At 23.4% G+C, this 20,000-nt stretch overlaps 1 protein-coding gene across 4 annotated transcripts in view; it reads right to left on the minus strand.

The window, feature by feature from the left end:
* The window catches only part of Pkn (serine/threonine-protein kinase N), a 78,991-nt gene that overhangs the window by 50,208 nt on the left and 8,783 nt on the right, over positions 1 to 20,000 (minus strand). For 2 of the 4 annotated variants that reach the window (XM_085663423.1, XM_085663421.1), the window contains exons 1-3: positions 18,356 to 18,675; positions 14,245 to 14,373; positions 2,675 to 2,876 (exon numbers count right to left, since the gene is read on the minus strand). In XM_085663423.1, the coding sequence (XP_085519549.1) occupies positions 2,675 to 2,876; positions 14,245 to 14,373; positions 18,356 to 18,502 (478 nt within the window). In that variant the 5' untranslated portion in view covers positions 18,503 to 18,675. Of the gene's footprint in view, positions 1 to 2,674; positions 2,877 to 14,244; positions 14,374 to 18,355; positions 18,676 to 20,000 lie in introns of those variants that run through there. The other 2 variants (XM_085663420.1, XM_085663422.1) reach the window with 2 other exon arrangements.

Here is a 20,000-nt window from a genome sequence, read left to right on the forward strand (position 1 = left end):
ACGCCTCGTTAGTGACCGGCCATTATTAAGTGCCGCCCCCGTTAACGAGCCAGAACGATCCATCCGAGGATTCTTTTACCAAAATGGCTCGTTGCTACATACATGAACAAGTTGCCGTTATGTATTTCGTACTCATGACTTGATAATAAATCCTACTCGTATGAGCCACTAACGAAATTCGATTAAGAACTAACTGATTTATTTTAAATGACGAATATATACATATATATATATATATATATATTGCAATAGATCTATCAAAATTATATGTTCATTCGTTTTTTTAAATAAAAGAAAATCATTCATTTATAATATTATATACTAACTATTATTATATATTTTATTTGATATGGTTTTTATTAAATATATTTGTATATAATTAATATATGAGAATAATAATATTGTAGTATAGTATAATATAATTATAGTTTTACGATATATACGTATGTATATATAATCATATTATACACATATATCATACGTTCATATAGAATATATATATATATATATATAAATATATTTAATAAAAATATTATAATTATACTACGCTTTAAGTATACTTTAAGAAAAAGAAAAAAAAACATGAGAAACTTCGTATATGTAACAAACTTAATTGTTATATAAGTAATCTGATATAAATCAGATGAAATCAAACAGAAATTTAAAGAAATGTAGATAAACACACACGCACACACACACACACACATGTATATATATATATATATATATAAAACATGAAAGTTATAAGAGTATTATAACACTTTAAACTATACCTATCCAAATGATTTATAATTTCGAATTAGACAGAAAATTTGTAATTATCAGCAAATGAAGTATTTCTATAATTATCGTAAAATATAAACATTAGTCGATAGTTATTATATATTATTATCTGACGAACAAGGTATACGCGCACGTGTGTGTGTGTGTGTGTGTTTGTGTGTACACGTAAAGTATATATCATTTCAATTCGTATTATTTCACTTTACTCCATGTTAAGTTGTGCAATCGTGTAAGAAACTTCTTTCGTTGCTCTACATTCGCCGTGCTTAGATAACACATCGAAAGTTATTTAAATTCGATTCGTAGAGTAGTGAAATTTATTTAACAGACGTTCACAGATTAACTATATCTATTCAACGTAGAAACACCGGTACTTGTCTGTAACTTTCGATTTTACTACGTCAAGGAAGTAATCGAAATAGTTAACGAGTCCTCAAAACAACTTCATATTTTATGGTGTTACCGTTATAAAATACATACGAATTAGAATATCAATTGGAGATTACATATATATATATATATATATATATATATATATATATATATCCTGATTTTTGTCTGCGAATATAAAGATAGATTAATAGGAGTGGACATGAATATATGTATAAGAATAATTTTTTAGATTTGTATAGAAAAGTATATTAATATATAGTATAATATTATATTTAGTATAGTATAGTATAGCATAATAATACTACTTTAGTATAGTATATATTATTAATTATAATTCTTTAATATAATTTTATATATATAGTTTTTATTTTTTATTAATTATAACTTAATTAAATTTTTAATAATTATAATTACATTATAAATATATATATAAATATATATATATATATATTAATATTTTATTGTTTAATTATAGTATTTTTTTTTAAATAAATTATTATACAATATTATACTTATACCATACAATACTACAATATATTAGTATATAATATATAATATACTAATATACATGTAAATATATAGTAATAAATAATACTAAAATTTTCAAATTATATGATCTTTCATAGACCCGAAAAAGTATTAGTTTACAGTGGCTAAAAAAACAACAACAATAATAATAATAATAATAATAATAATAATAATAATAATAATAATAATAATAATAATAATAATAATTGAGCTGAAAATAAATGAACCAATACGAATGAATGTCTATATATATATATATATGAGCATAATTTTTCTAATGTGTTATAGTACAATATAGTATTTTTATTAAATACATAATTACATAATACTATACTTATACCATAACAGTATTAGAATATAATATATAATGTACCAGTATATACGTAAATATATAACACTATATATAACTAATACTGTAACTTTCAAATTACATAATCTTTCTTAGAAAGGATTAAAGATCAGGTTTATAAAAAAAAAGAAAAAAAGAATAAATAAATAAATAAGTAATTAAAAAGGAAACAAATAATCTAGCTGAAAATAAACGAAAACATTTTTCTGAAAAATTTTCTCAGTTATCAGAGTAACAAAAAAAAAAAAAAAAAGAAAAAAAAAAAGAAAGAAAGAAAAAGAAAAAAAAACCAAATCCTCGATCGATCAAGTCTAATGCCTAGCGTTATATAAAACCGGTATTTAGGTTATAATAACCGTATTTAGATTGTGCCTGGCACAGGAACAACAACAACGATGACGACGATGACGACGACGACGACAACTACGATCCACGACGGTCGACGATGTCCGTGCGTTCGAAGATTCGAACGAGTAAAAGAACGAAAGCAAAGATGGTATCTCGCGCGTTTGTAAAAGAGGTGGGGGTGGGGTTTTGGGCCTGAGATGGGTGGGGGCTAGCGGGAGGGGGGAAGGGGGGATTCGAGCTAAGAGGAAAAAGAAAAAGAGAAGCGAGCTTTACCTTGACCGTTGGAGTGATTTTGTTGCGGCGACTGCGGCTGGCCCTGCGTCAGTATAATTTGACTTTCGAGCTGCTGGAGCTCGGCTTGTAGCTCGTTCAACTTGCTGTTGGCCTTCTTCACGATAGTCGCCACGTCCGATAGCGCCTTACGATCGGTTGCAACCTCCCTAAGCTTCTCAGCACCGGCTTTTATCTTTAATTCCTAAAGAATAAACACACGCACAAAAACAAAACGTTCAATATTAATAATAATGACAACAACAACAACAACAATAATAATAATAATGACGATGATGATGATGATAATAATAATAATAATAATAATAATATTAATAATAATCATGAAAAAACAAAGCATAATGTAAAAGACAAATAATAATGCAAATTGAAAATCTATTTTTGAATAATAATATATCTATCGAATGATATTCCTAATAAATAAGTCATAATGAATAATCTTTTGAATCAGAGTGTACCTTAAAAACGTCATGGCATTTAATAAGTACTTATTTACGGAGGGTTGGGGGGGTGGGGGAGACTTATCAAGAAAAAATAACAAACACATGACAAACATATAGGAAACAAAAAACGAAAAAGAAAGAAAAGATATAATAAAATCGGAGCTCAGGTGTAAAAATAAATCGATATCGATTAATTGCGACAGCTTTAATAATTCGGAATAATCCGTGAATCTGAAAAATTCACGATGAATCGAAGGTCATAAGAGGTCATAAGATGAGTCATTGTACGGAGGTAGAAAAGATTTGTTCGAAAAAGAAATAAAAAATAAAATACGCATTGTGAAAATTGATAAAACATTTATAACAAATAGGGGATCATGATGGAAAGGAAGAAAAAAATTTTGTTCGAATAAAATATAGAAAAGAACAATTTTCAAATAAAAATAGATATGGATTATGATCGCCATGGTAAATAACCGTAAACCGGAGTATCCACCATAACAGGTTGAATGCTACGAGGAGGGTTGGGGGCGGGGGGGTAGGATAGGGATGGTAGGGGGGGAAGGAGCACGATTTGTCCAAGAAACAGACAGGAGAAAATTTCAAGTAAATAAGAAAAAGTCTAATGAACGTTGAAAATATTCAATATCATTTGGAAATAATGATAAATTCAATGATGATGACGACAATGTATAAATTTGGTACGATAAATAATTATGATCATAAAGAGATTTTTATCTAAAGAAAATATTTTCGAATAAATAACAAATATGAAAACATTTAAATACTAACGAATAAAAAAAGATCTCAATTCATAAATGTAGAGATATTTAAATTGTTACGTCTTCTCGTTACATGATGAATAATTATAATAATTTTTATCAACGATTTGTAATTATTTAACTATTATTATTAATTATTATTAGTTATTATTATTAATTATTATTATTAATTATTATTATTATTATTATTATTATTATTATTATTATTATTATTATTATTATTATTATTATTATTATTATTATTATTATTATTATTATTATTATTAATGTTATTTCTTTCGTCGTTTACTATTAATTAATTTTTATTAATTTTATTGTGATAATAAGAAATAATGAAGAAATAAAAAAGAAAAGAAACAAAATAGAGAAACACATAGAGAAAGAGAGATAAAGAGAAAAAGATAAAGAGAGAAAGAGAGAGAGAAAGAGATCGAATGAAACAGTATGTTTGACTCGAAAATTCGAAATAAACTCATTTCGAGTTTGGCGTGATCGATCTATTATTCGCTCGAGTGCATTTTCATCTTTCAACGAAATAACTTCCTCTCTCAGGATGAAGCAAATGGAACGTAAAATTGCATTCTATATAATATTGCTATATTTCTTTACATTATATTTTACTTTTCTTCTCTTCGTTTATCGTCGATGTCTCACAAGAAGGAAACATGTCTCTCTCTCTCTCTCTCTCTCTCTCTCTCTCTCTCTCGCTTTCTCTTTCTCTCTCTCTCCCTCTCGTGATACTAACGCTAATCGATCGCGAAGCTTGTTCGTCGTTAAATATAACGGCTTGTCCGCGAGCGAACGAGTTAACGGAAGTAAGAAGAGTCTTTTTTTTTTGTTTTTGTTTTGTTTTGTTTTTGTGTTTTTTTTGTTTTTTTTTTTTTTTGAAGCTAACTTTCATTTCTTTCTTTAGAGTTTATCTGAGAAAAAAAAAGAAAGAAAAAATGAAAATAGAAACTTGTCTTCATAATTTTTTCCTAGCATTTTGAAAATCACATGCGTCTAATGATAGGAATCATTATCTTATGTTAGTAATAAAAATATTTGTAATTTTTAGATTATTGTCTATTTATATATTATATTAATAAATAATAATAAATTATTTAATATATTGCATAAAATTTATAATTTATAAATATATATATATATATATATATATATATATATATATATATATAACAATAATAGCTTTAATTTAGGCTTTATTTTATATATATATATATATATATATATATATAAGTATATTAAATATTTTTATATATTATTACATATATATCTTTACATATGTATTAATAAGGAATTATTAAATTTTGATTATTACTTCTTAATTATAATATTTGTGTGTGTGTGTGTACGTGCGCATAGCAATACATATATATATATATTTTTTTTTATGAAATTTAATGTGAATATATAAAAAATCCTTTCCAATAATCGCTTTTGTTCACTTTCGCGATACAATTATTTTATAATTGTTTATATCTCTTACAAAGAATACTGTATATAACATACAGTAGAAGGACAAGAACGTTTCCGTTCTTTCCATTATTTTGTCCGATATATATATATATATAATATATACATACGCACACACTTATATTATATATACACACATATACATACGTATATATTGTATCAGTATTTTTCGTTCGAAAAATGTATGCTGCAGAGAAAATTACCGACGCCGTGGACAGGAATCGCACGGTTCGAGTCTCAGGTAGAATAAATATAGCGTACGAGAGACAGAGGAGGAGGAGGAGGAGAAAGAGGAAGAGGAGGAGGAGGAGATGAAAGAAAAGATGGAGGAAAAGATGGAGTTGGCGAGAGAGAGAGAGAGAGAGAGAGAGAGAGAGAGAGAGAGAGAGAGAGAGAGAAAGAAGGGGAGAAGGGAGTGAGAGGAGTGGGAGAATATTGGCGTACGATCGTAGCAAAACTCGTTTCTACACGACTCACAGAAATCATTTCAAAATGTTTCAGACCACCCTCGCCAGAGTATCTTTTCATCCAACTTTAGATACCTATCTAACTTTTCCTTCTTCGTACAATTTAACGACACGTTTACTCAATGTAGATATATATATATATATATATATATATATATATATATATTTTTCCTTTTTTTTTTAGAATAACAAATGTTTCTTCATTTATTATGGTGATATATTGGGTGAATATATTAAAATTGTGTATTAAAATAGGTACTTTGGAGAATAATATAAGCTATTTTAGAGACTATATATTAGATATGTACGACTATAGTTACCTATATGTACAATATAAATATAAAATATATTTGTGTGTGTATATTAAATATATAAAATAATTTATATATTTAATATATGTCTACGATATTATTTCTGTTATTTTTTAATTCTCTGTATATATAAATATATTATACAAGGTGGGAAAAAGAAAATTTCCTAGATGAGTTTAAACATTAATAAAATTAACCTTTGCTTGTAGCTTTACAACTTGAAAGAAAAGAAAAAAAAAAAATACGTAAAAGAAAAAAAAATAATTTTTTTTACAATTGGGGAAAAAAGAAGAAAATAAAATGGAAAAAATAAAATTGAAATACTAAACAATGTCGAAAAGTAAATACATTATTTTTAAAATTACTTAGAGAAATATTTATAGAGCTTTTGGCCGATCTTATATATATATTACTATTTCACTATTATATACTTGACGCTTTCAATCCAATGCAAAAATACGGAAAAAACTAAGAAGTATTGATCATCCCAATTTGATCGGAAATTGGCTATTTTGTTTCATACTCTTAAAATATTCGATACATGAATCGAAAAAATTTTCTTCATATCTATTTTTTGTTTTTTTTTTTCTAATGCTTCTAACAAACGAAATATCCAATTAGTCCTTAATTTATATAATCAATCAATCTATATATATATACACAGATTAACTTTTTCTTTTGAATTCACTTATTTTTTTTGTTACATATTTTTTTAATCTAAAAAAATTTAATCTAAAAAAAATCTTTTCTTTATTTTTCCGAATAAATGGATTTGTTGAAAAACTGGTTGAATTTTTTCAACCTTAAACTAACATATTTAATTGGATTGTACAACCAATGTTGGTATTTGTAATATTTTATAAATATATACATACATATATATATAAAATACATTAAATTGTGTTATATATATAACATATTATTTAATATATATATATATATATATACATGCTCTATTCGCATACCCCCAAGATATGCTTTATCGCATATTCCACGTTGAAAATCCTTACATTAAATAATAAAAAAAATAAATGACATGACATTGGAGATGTTCATAAATACAAACGTAATAAAAACCTAACCTATACTATATAGTCGAGCGTGTAGGCGTAATCGTAGAATTTACTAGTTCGCGATTTCCTTCGGTTTGTCGATAAATAAATAAGATCTGAATCTACATTGAAAAGAAAAGGAGAAAAAAATAAAGAAAAAAAGAAAGAAAGAAAGAAAGAAAGAAAAAATCCTAAAAATACAATGTTGTTTATTACAATATAAAATATTACAAATACCAACATTACTTATTGACTGTAAAATCCCCTATGCAATGTACTTAGATCAAGGTCGAACAAATTCAAAACCAACTTTTCAACAAATTCATTCGTTCGGGAAAATAAAAAAAATAAAAAAATAAAAAAATAAAAAAAAATAAAAGAAAGGGAGAAAGAAAGAAAAAAAAGATTTTTTTAAATTAAAAGATATATATATATATATATATATATATATATATATATATAAATAAAAAAGAAAAAGTTAAATTGTCGTGTCGAAATTCTTTTCATGTCAATGGTCTGAATGAATTCGAAACGATCAACAAGAAACGATGAAAGACGACGTCACTACGACGTATCAAAGACTTTCTTAATGATACGGTGATTCATAACACGCTCTTTCAATTCCCCTTCGTACCAACACGACGCAGCAGATAGTGTTTACTTACTTTACAAGACGTTTTTCATATTAAGCTTACGTGGAATTATTCGCGTATTCTTCTCAGATTTCGCATGGACTCGCATAAATTGGTTGATCCATTTATTATTCTTAGTTCTTTTTTTTTTCCTTCTTCTTTTTATCCCCTTGGTTGAATACTCGTCGAAATCTTTTCTTTTCTTTTTCCATTTTTTGTTTTGTTTTTACAACTTAGTGAGACAACGACAACGACGACGACAATGATGATGATGATGATGATTAGGATGATGATGATAATGATGATGATGATGATGATGATGATGATGATGATGATGATGATGACGATAATGATATCGCATGGGCTCACATAAATTCGTTGATCCATTATTATTCTTAGTATTTTTTTTTCTTCCTTTTATCTCCTTAATTGAATACTCGAAATCTTTTCTTTTTTTTCTTTCTTCTAATATCTTTCCTTTTTCCTATTTTTTTTTTTTTTTTTTTTTTTTAACTTAGAGAGACGACGACGACGACGATAATGGTGATGGTGATGGTGATGGTGATGGTGATGGTGATGGTGATGATGATGATGATGACGATGACGATGACGATGACGATCAAACGACGAGTGGGAAATAAGTGGAACACGTGCGTGGGTGGCATCGGGTGTAAATAAAAACAAACTAAGCTTGGCCCGTTATCGTTTGGTTGAGATGATGGATCAAGCGAAATATTATATCTTTTATCGTCGAACAAATATTTGATGCTATTAATATATTGTAGTATCATTTATACACATATATAACAATATTATATTATAATTTAATAATGTTATATAACTTTCTCTTAAATCCAAGATAATTAAATATCTATATATGTGTAGATATGTAAATTATCTTATAATATATAATATATAATGTATAACATCATAAAATAATAATATATATTGTTATATATATATATATATTATTAGCTATATATAACATTATTATCTTATATAATTTAGTTAAATTATTAAAAAATACTAATAAACTGGTTATTATATAATTAATAATAAAAAGATTAGATTGAGAATATTCTTCCATTTAAATTAGTTTAAATTTTATTTATTAGATATTATTGGATATTAAATCTTTGATCGTCACACAAATATTGAACGCCATTAATATATTCTAGTATTAATTATTATATAATAATGTTATATTATATAACTTTATCTTATATCCAAGATAAAGTTATATTATGTGTGTGTGTATATGTATATATATATATATATATATATATATATATATATATATATATAATTATCTTATAATATTATTATCTTATATGACTTAATTAAATTAATAAGAAAGATTAATAGATTAATTATTATATAACTAATGATAAAAAGATTAGATATTCTTTTCATATAAATTCGTTAAAATTTTATTTATTGGATTATATTGTATGTAACTCCTGTGGATACGATTTTATTTGACAATAAAAAATATTTGTGGGCTTATGTGTTACTAATTTTATATCTATTAAAAATGTGTGATAAACTATTGATGTCAGATAAAATACAATATCATTTATTTTAAATTCTTTTGCATGGAATTTCATTTATATATATATATATATTTTTTTTTTTTAAATAAATGTTTATTTATTCTAAATTTTTATAATAATTATAAATTTACTAAAATGTTTATTTATAAAACTTATATATCATAAAAATTGATAATTTTAATTTTTCTTGTGATTTTGTTTTAATATAGATTTAAATTATATTATTATAGATTTATATTATAATTTGTTTATTATGAATTATATAGAATTTTATTCTTTTTTTTTTTTTTATTTTATATTCTTTTAAATAAGAATTTTATTAGAATACATTTATATAACGCTTGGATATATTGTAAGACAAATATTAATTATAATTTTTTTTCTTTTTTTATTTATTAAGAATACTTATAAATCACGACGGTAAGAATTTTATTTAAATGATTATTTATAAGAGTTAATTATAAAATTATAAAATTTATAATATATTTGCATTGAATTTCATTAATATTTAAAAAATTAATAATTTCAATACAAAATTTGTATTATTTATAAATATTAAAAAAAAAAAAAAAAAAAAAAAAAAGAATAGAATATTTTAACGATTTTATTTATTCATTTTAATAATTATTTTTATAATAATATTTTTCATCGTTCATTATAATGTCATAAATTTATTATTAAAATGAGATGTATTAGATTTAATTTTTTTATTGTTTAATCAATTTATTATAAAAAATAATAATCATGCAGATCTGATATAAGTAACATTTTTATTTAATAGAATTGTAAATGCAAGTATTTAATAATAATAATAATCACTTTTCAATTCGTTCTTCATTTTTTCATTTTGAGTATAAAAATTAATATATAAAATTATTACAAAAATAAAATTGAAATTTTTCATTTTCAACAATTGATTACTTTCATCGATAATTGAAATTATTCGTACGGATACGTTCATTCACGTAACTGTAGTTACTCGTAAGTAATGAAGACCAAAAGATAATCTTTTAAAAGATAAATAATTTTCAATTCAAATGGACATTAAAAATCCATTACCTGCAATTATCATAGAATAATAAATAATTGATTGGGAGAACCTTTTAACTCGAGTAGTAGAATCATTTTAGGCTACATCATTTACAAATAACTGCCATCATTGGCTTGTTGCTTGTTTCTGGATAGATATCAATCATTCAGCTTGTCATATCTTCACACATACAAACGTTCCTGACATATATTGATATTCTTCACTGTAGATTAGAACCAAAGATATAACATATAATAAGAAAGAGAGAGAGAGAAAGAGAGAAATATATATATATATATATATATATAACATATACATATAGTAAAGAAAATTCAATCAAATATAGAAGAATTCCCCATGATGGGGGATTAATGATAAACGAAGAACATAAAACCTTCTTTTTTAAATATAATTTCTCATAAATTTATTATTTATCAAATTAAAATTAAATATATATATATATATATATATATATAATATATGTTTATGATATGTTTATAATGTATATTATATTCATATTATAAATAATAATATAATGTTTAATAATATGAAAATAAATATTATTTAAAAATTTTTATTTAATTGTTAATACGATTATAAAAATTGAATTACCGTTTTATCGTATAGTTAAAATTTATCTTGCGACTTTTTCAATTTAATTAAATATAATCGACCATTAACTTTTGAATATATTCTTTTCGATATTTTTCAATTTTATTCATTCGAGACATTAATTAATAACTTTCATAACAATTTTTATTTTATTTTTATATTATAAAATTATCATAATATATATTATTATTTATTTATATTATTCACATTATTATCTTATAAATGAATTATTTATTTAAATCAACGAACGATCATTTCATTGAGTTGATCAATGAAAAACCAATGAAAAAAATTATCCAAATAAAAAATATTAATATCGTTATACTCGCGTAGAAATAAAATATTTAATTTTCTTCGTATATTTTTATTACACGTAGCTGTAGAATAAAATTCCATAAGAGATCCTATATAATAACGTAAGACATAAAAGGAGAAATACAAGTGACATGAAATAAGAAAATTGACAACATGGGAAATTAATTATATATATATATATACACACATATACACATAATAGTTACAAGTAAATGGAACGCAACCATTTATGAGAAACTGTCCTTGAATAATTTTCCTATTCAAAATTTTCCCGTCTTTGTCATCGACATGTAATTTCCATGTTTCCATGATTAGAAAAGCTTTGCAAGTTCCATTATCAGATTAGGAATAAAAAGACGACGACGTCTTCCTTTTTTGCGGAATAAAGTAGAATCTCTTACAATACGGAAAATACGTTCTCTGTTATGTCAAAACGCTTTTTTTTTTTTATATATTCGATTTAATGAATTATTTACGATACTTGAAAACATATATATCTATATAAAAAGATATATGAAAGATAAAAAGAAAGTAAAAACAATGTGTATGAAATAAACAAAAAAGAAGGTTTTATAAAATATTTTTTTAACTATTGCAGGAGTCGTGAATTAAAAAAAAAAAAAAAAAAAAAAAAAAAGAAAAAAGAAAAAAAAATTGAATACGAACTTTTTCTAGATAACATTTGTTAATAAGTCTTGTAATCTTTTTCAAGACCCATTAAAAGTATTAATAAAAATTGAATCAGATGCAATTAAAAATTTATTAAAATGTATGAAGTTTGGTTACCACTGAATTATGCTTTGTAATAAAACTTGGATTTTTCTTTTTTTTTTTTTTTAAATACGTAATAATATTTTCCCTTCATTTAATTTATTTAAAATAATATATTTTTGTCTTAATTTATATTAAATATAATAATATGTTTTTCTTTTTTTCTTTTTTCTTTATTTATTTATTTATTTTTTTTCTTTTTTTTTTTTTTTTTTTTTTTTTTTTGATTTACTTAAGATACGATAATACTTTTTCCTTTTAATTTATTTAAAACACTTGACTTAAATCTTTTTGACACAATCGATATTTATTAAATACATACAGAACAAAAAAATAAACGAAGATATTGAATATAATTGTTATACGAAGTTATCTATATATTGTATTACACGAAAATAAATTACAATTTTAAAAAACTCGTATGATATGGTACTTAAAAAAAACAAAAAAATAAATAAATAAATAAATAAATAAATAAATAAATAAAAGTCAGATAATTATTAGCGAAAATAAAAGTCAGTAAAATGAAAAAGGCTTTTTTTTTTCAATTTCGTTATCAAAATTTCTTATAATTATCATATCGTATATCATTGATATCTTTATTATTAAATTTCAATAGAAACATTAGAAAAATATTAGAATAAAATGTTTACTATTCATGTTTTTTTTAACACTTATAATCCGACGTATTTAGAAAATTATTAAAAATCTTCGAAACGTCTCCTATTTTTATTTGTATTTTTCTTTTCCTTTTATTCAAAAATAATCTTTTTAATTCTATACATAGTAGTGTATTAATTTTCAATAATGATTAAAACGATAAAATAGTATTTTTATTTATATTAATTTATCTTTAAAATAATGCTCGATCTTTCAAATTATGGAAATATTAATTTCTTTTTTTTTTTTCTCTTTCTTTCTTTCTTTTTTTCCTCATCTTTTCAAATCATAATAGATCAAATAATAATAGTTGACGCTCGTATAAAATCTATTCGTATAAAACTGTCTGAATAATATGTACATAAATCCGTGTTATACATGTGATTCTACTGTGCTCTCGAGATAGATGCTATTTTCGTGAGGGCAAAAATAAAATTCGTTCGAATGCAATCGCAATTCGAAAGCGAAAAAAAGAAGAAAAAAAAAGAAAAAAGAAAAAAGAAAAAGAAAATGAAGAGAGAGAGAGAGAGAAAAGGAAGAAAAAACGAAGGAGCTCGAAAAGGACAAACGAAAGACGACGATGACGAAGACATGTATATATACATGTAAATATATATATATAGGGTGTCCAAAAGGTATGAGAGGAAACATCATACTACGTATTACTGAGGTCAAATAGATAAAAAAAAATTGATATAAACTTATTCAAAAATATTCAAACTAAAGTTGTTCAAAAATTCTTTATCGAAAAAAAGACATACATTTTTAAAGATATTCATGATTTCGAATTAATGATTGCCGAAATCTTGTTTTTTTTTTTTTTCTTTTTTCTTTTCCTTCTTTTTCCCCTTCGAACTTTTATTTACGGACTCGTGTGAAAAAAGAAAAGAAAAAAAAAAAAAAAAAAGAAAGAAAAAGTAACTCTATAAAAATACGATAGAAACGAAAGATTAACTTTGAAAATGTATACAAAATGCATTTGCTATTATTTTCAATACTAGTTGGAATATTAAAAAGAATTAATAGATTAAATATTAAATATAATAATATTAAACATAATATTAAATATAATAATAATATTCAAAAAAAAATTACGACAATTGTTCATTCGACTAATCAAAGTCTACGTTCTTGCAGAGGAAGAAATTTTCAAATATTTCTTATATATCTCAGAATAAATTATAAATATCTTTAAAAGGATATAAATTTTTAATAAAGCATTTTCGGTATATAAATTTATCGAATATAAGTTTGTGAATTTTTTTTCTTTTTTTTTTTTTTTCTTTTTTTTTGTTTCATCTATTTGACCTCAATAATACGTGATATAACATTTGATAACATACTTTTTAGACAACCTGTATACACATACATGCGCGCGTATATGTATACATGTATGCATGTATGTATGTATGTAATTTAATGTAATATAATGTAATGTAAGCACATACCTTACGTATTTCTCTGCGTATGTGTTCCCGGAGCTCATCGAGACGAACAGGCAAGGGCACCTGGTCACTGCCAGCAACTCCGTACTTGCTCGACAGTTCGTAAAGGACTGGGTGCCTGATGTAATCGCCCTAGAAAAAAAAGAAAAGAAGAAAGAAAGAAAAAAACAAACAAACAAATTTGACTTATAAACACAATTATGATCGAGGACCGTTCGCAAGTTAAATCGATTTTGACAAGGTATTCTTTTCTTTTTTTTTTTTTTTTTTTTTTTTTAACGTTAAACCAATTCCACGAGAATACTCTACACTCTTTATACTCATAATAAATTTCCTTAATTTTCATTATTTAATAATAAATTAAATAATAAGATTTTTCTTGGCCATCAATTAAATAATTTATTTTAATAAATCAGGTTTGTTCTAATACTATTCTATTTTATTCTATTAAAGCTAGATTAAAGCTAAATACGTCTGGAATTTGTACGCACTGCGATGTTCATTCGAATTTATATTTCAAATGGAAATTTAAAAAGTAATTTATATTATTCACAGTACATTTTTACACTTTTTGTTTACTTTTTTTCTTTTTTTTTTTTTTTTTTTTTTTTTTTATACGGAGTTAATCGATTTGACAAAGTGAACGGTTCGATTATAGGACGCATAGAATTATCTATTAGTACTAACTCTTAGACATAAACGTGTTATTTTTCACATAATATGACGACGTGACTATTCCGTCGTAAATGATAAAATCAATCAAAGAAATACGATAAGATTTAAGCCGATCAAAGATTCCATCGGTTTTTGACGTTCTCTCGAACAAAATCGTTCGTTGAAATCGTGTTTCATTGTATCTCGATTTATGAGAGATATTGGATAGAAAGAAAGAAAAAAAGAGAAAAAAAATAAACAAAATAAATGATCAACATTTGCAATTATTTCGTTCGAATTTTGATTAGCATCGTTGAATTTAAAATATTATTAATGACTTCGTTTCGCATGAATTTATCAACAAAGATATTCTTCTATTTGCTGGTCCATTATTTAATTGATTAATAATAGTAACATAAGTTGAAATTTTTTTATCTAAATATAAACAATATTATTTCTTTTTTTTAACAAGAAATTTTTTTTTTGGATTCAATTATGTCAATATTAAATGCTTTAATTTATTTTATATTTTATATTACTGTTTGTACATAGTTTTATTTCAAATGGTATGTTTTATTAGCATGTGTGCATGTATATATGTATTTATGTATGTATGTATCTATTTATGTATGTATTTATGTATGTATGTATGTATGTATGCATGCATTTTTTTTATTGTCCATCGCTTTATTGTTAAAATTCACAAGGATTCTTTTTCCAATTTTTTTTTTTACTATCTATTTACAGAACTTTACTTTTTTAAGTTAAAAAAAAATAGTACCTAGTAAAACATACTAATTATTAATGATAGTATTGGTATACTAATATATTGGTTATAATAAGAAATATTTAAATATAATATATTTATTACTAACTATTAATAATATATATATTATTAATAATATATATATAATATATAATATATATATATATATTATTAATGTACTAATATAATAGTAACACTTATATTAATTTATTTTAACACTTATATTAAATAATTTTTAAAAAATATTTTCATATTCCGTTTAATAAATATTTTACATTTAAATGCATTTTAATTAGTATATATACATATATATATTTTACTATAGTATATAGTAATATTTTTTATATCTACTATAGTATATAGTTCATAGGATATTAGTATAGTAACATAGTAATATATATCCTAGTACTATATAAGATAATAAATATAAAATATATAAAATATTATATAACTTGTATATATAATATATAATTACAACCGATATAATTTATGACTCGTATTTATCGTAATATTCATTATCAAACAGGAAATCATATTACACTAACTCTAGTATACTAAACTCTATACAGTTATTAATACTCTATTAGTGATATGATATAATATATTATTATATAACAGCTCATAGTAATATAACAGCAGTATAACTAATATTACTATAGTATAATAGCATTAATAATAATATTAATAATTAATATTTTTTTATCAGTATTAATTTTTCCATATTTAGATAATATAAATATCAGAGTGATCATTAAATGAAGTAAAGAAAATTTTGTTGTGGAAAAAAGAGTCATTAACTTTTTTATTTCCCATTTATTTATTTATTTATTTATTCGTTTATTTATTTATTTAGATATGTAAAATACTAGTTATTCTAATGTATAATTCTGATAAATTTAATTTATGACTGGTATGATCGTAACTCCCTGTTAGACCGGAAATCCTCTGACGCATATCACCTCGTTAAAGGTTCTCCATTGCGAATAGATTGCAATATAGATTGACGGACGCGATGTAAGAGAAAAAAGAAAGAAAGAAAGAAAAAAACAAGAAAAAGAAGAAGAAGAAAAAAAAGTAAGTATCGATTTCGAAGTCCCGAGTATCGACATCCCGAGACGACCCGAAGATTCGCGCTCGGACGAACGATCGATTTTCTTTAACGAGATTCTCTCACTCGACTATAAATTACATTCGCTCGAGGCTATACTAAAACGCTTCTGAGTTCTTTAACACGTTCACTGCCGAACCTATTCTGCATAAATCGTACTATTCATTTAATGCGTGATAATACAAAAAAAAAAAAAAAAAAAAAAAATATAATAACAAAAAAAAAAGAAAAGAAAAAAATTAAGAAATTAAGAAAAAAAGAAAAAAAGAAAAAAGAATAAAAAGGATAGAAAAATTTAACGTAATTACCTTTTTATAATCTAACTTTTTACTCTTATTAAGAAGTATACTTTGTTCTCTCTCTCTCTCTCTCTCTCTCTCTCTCTCTTTTCCTCTCTCGCTTTTTTCTTTCCTTCTTTTTTTTTTAGCGCAAAAATAAAGAGATATCGTAAAAGTATTAAATAAAGTATAAAAAAATTTGCATTCATTTGTTAATTACTTTTTTTTTTTTTTAATATTTTAAAGCATGATCAAAAGATATTTTTCTTTTTTCCATCCCGATAATAAAATTGAAAATATACTTTTTAATTAAAGGTAAAAAAATATTGTTCAGAAATTATTTGAAATATTAAAAAAATTGTTCAGGTTTACTTTTGAAATATTTGAAAGACTAAATTATACTCATTCTCTAATAAGTAATCGTAAACAGTAAATATATTTATCTAATAAATATAATAATAAGTAAATGTATTTTTTTAATAAGTAAAAGAATAATAAATATACTATATCTAATTATAAAAATAATATAAATGTATTTTCTGATAAATATTATATAGATATTATATCAAAATTGTAAAGAAGTAGAAAAATAATAAATATATTATTTCTAATAGACATGAAAAAAAAAAAAAATAAATTTAATTTTTCTTTTTTTTTTTTTTATAATGTAAGCACGATAAACAAGAAATATAATATCTAATAATTATAAATATAATAATTATATTTTCTGATAAAAATATTAAATAAATTTTTTTTTCAATAGAAATAAAATTTAATGCAAATAGAAAAAAAGAAACAATGAATTTATTTCTATCCATACTATCTATAAAAAAAAAGATAATAATTATATAGATAACTAGTATCATTATAAAAAATATCTCTTAATATTATATCTCGATTCCAAACTCTCTATTAATTAATATTTTAATAATATTCTCTTCTCTCTTTTTTCTCTTTCTTTAATATATATGCATATACTTTATATATGTATATATATACATATTTAAATGAGGTATATATTTGATTTGATTAATATTAGATATATAATTTATATATTAATTATATACAATATATTATATATATATATTATTCTTATTATTATTATTATTATTATGTATATATATATATATATATTTATTTTTTCTAAAAAAGTTTGAGAACTATACTTTATGATAAATATAACTATAATAAATATACTTACTAGTAATTATATATATATATATATATATATATATATATATATATAATATTTGTATAAAATAAAATGTAAAATAAAATAAAAAAGGAAAAGAAATAAAATATAAATACCATGCATGGATCTATAGAAGCGAAACAGGATTTCGCTCTCGGTCGTTTCGCCGAAAGACATCTCTTTACAACGCTCACTTTTTCCTTTTTATGAAGACTAACGAAAGACATTCTCTTCGTACGATTCCGTTCCTTTATACCAATCATTCGCGATATATTAAACACGAGTTTGATTGTTCTTTCACTGCCTAGACCAAAAGCTGTTACGTGTACGATTAAAATAATTCAAAGATAAAAGTCAGCAAAGGCACGTACGATTTATTTCCCCAACAAATATTCCAACGAAAATAAACCAAAAACTCGATACTTTGTTAAACGGTTGATCGTAGCTTCGCAAGGGGAAAAAAAAGAAAAGAAAAGAAAAGAAAAGAAAAGAAAAATGGAAAAAAAAAAAAAAAAAGAAAGAAAAAGAAAAAATAGAAAAGATGTTTAACGAAATTAATTAAATTCTTGTAAAACCACACTCTGAGACATTTTATCGGCTATCATGAATCATCATGATCGATATATAATTACATTTCCGGTCGACCTTGAAATTAATTCACATTAAACAACACTCAAGTAGAACAGCAGGAGGCTAAATCCTTATTGCAAAAAGAAATAGTAAAAGAAATCTTTAAAAAAAAAAAAAAAAAAAAAAAAAAAAAAACAGAAAAAAAGGAGAGAGAAGAAATAAACTTTAACGAGATCAAATTCAACTACTTTTTTTTTCCTTTTTATCCGAGTGAAATTAATCCGTGCGATCTCACCGACGCGATACTCGAATTTGAGAATCCAAATCGTTCGTGAAGACATTGCCGTTGTGCCCGTTATCTCTTATCTAGCTCAATCCGATAACAGCGATTCTCAACTCCTTATGTTTTTCATAAGGTAACCTTCTCGAGATAAAGAAGTGTATTTAAACGAACGTACGCGTATTTAAAAGAAAACTTCGATATATTTGTGTAATTCGTAACCGATTTTGTTTCTCTGTGTATGTGTTGACATATGTGAAAAAGCTCTCCTAATATAGAGGGTGATTATAAATCAAATAGTCAGTTGAATATATTGGTTTATTAGGAGCAATAGAATAAAACATTGTTTAATCGTATTGCCTTACGATTAACTTTTAAAAAAAAAAACGTGCCCGTGCGGACAATTTAATTTAGCTCGACTCTTAGTTATCATTAAAATAAAAATTAAAATATTCCAATTTTTTTTATTGAATATATTTATATAAATGTGAAGATTTTCAATAGAACGAATTGAAAAATATCCTTTTTAAAAGTGACAATGAAATTAAGAAAAAAAAAAAAAATAAAAAAAGAAAAGAAAAGAAAAAGGAACAAATTTCTTGATTTATTGAAAATTATTACAAAAGAAAATTAACGATTTATTTATAATTCCTTTTTAATATTGCTAATTTTTTTTTTTTTTTTTTTTTTTTAATATTAATAACTGCCTGTAACTAATATTCTTAAAGTATGTTATAGGTCTCGAAAGTCACTCAGGTAAATGTAATGCTACCTTATATCGCTTATATTGATAAATGACCTCATTTTGTATATTATGTTTGGCGCATACATGAAATCTTTTTGAAAGGATTTTTTTTTATTATTGGTTTCTTTCACGAAACGCCTAACATAGTTATTTACGATCTAAACAG

Source organism: Vespa mandarinia, chromosome 21 (genome assembly GCF_050613455.1).
Source record: "Vespa mandarinia isolate Hongniang chromosome 21, ASM5061345v1, whole genome shotgun sequence".
NCBI lineage: Eukaryota > Metazoa > Arthropoda > Insecta > Hymenoptera > Vespidae > Vespa > Vespa mandarinia.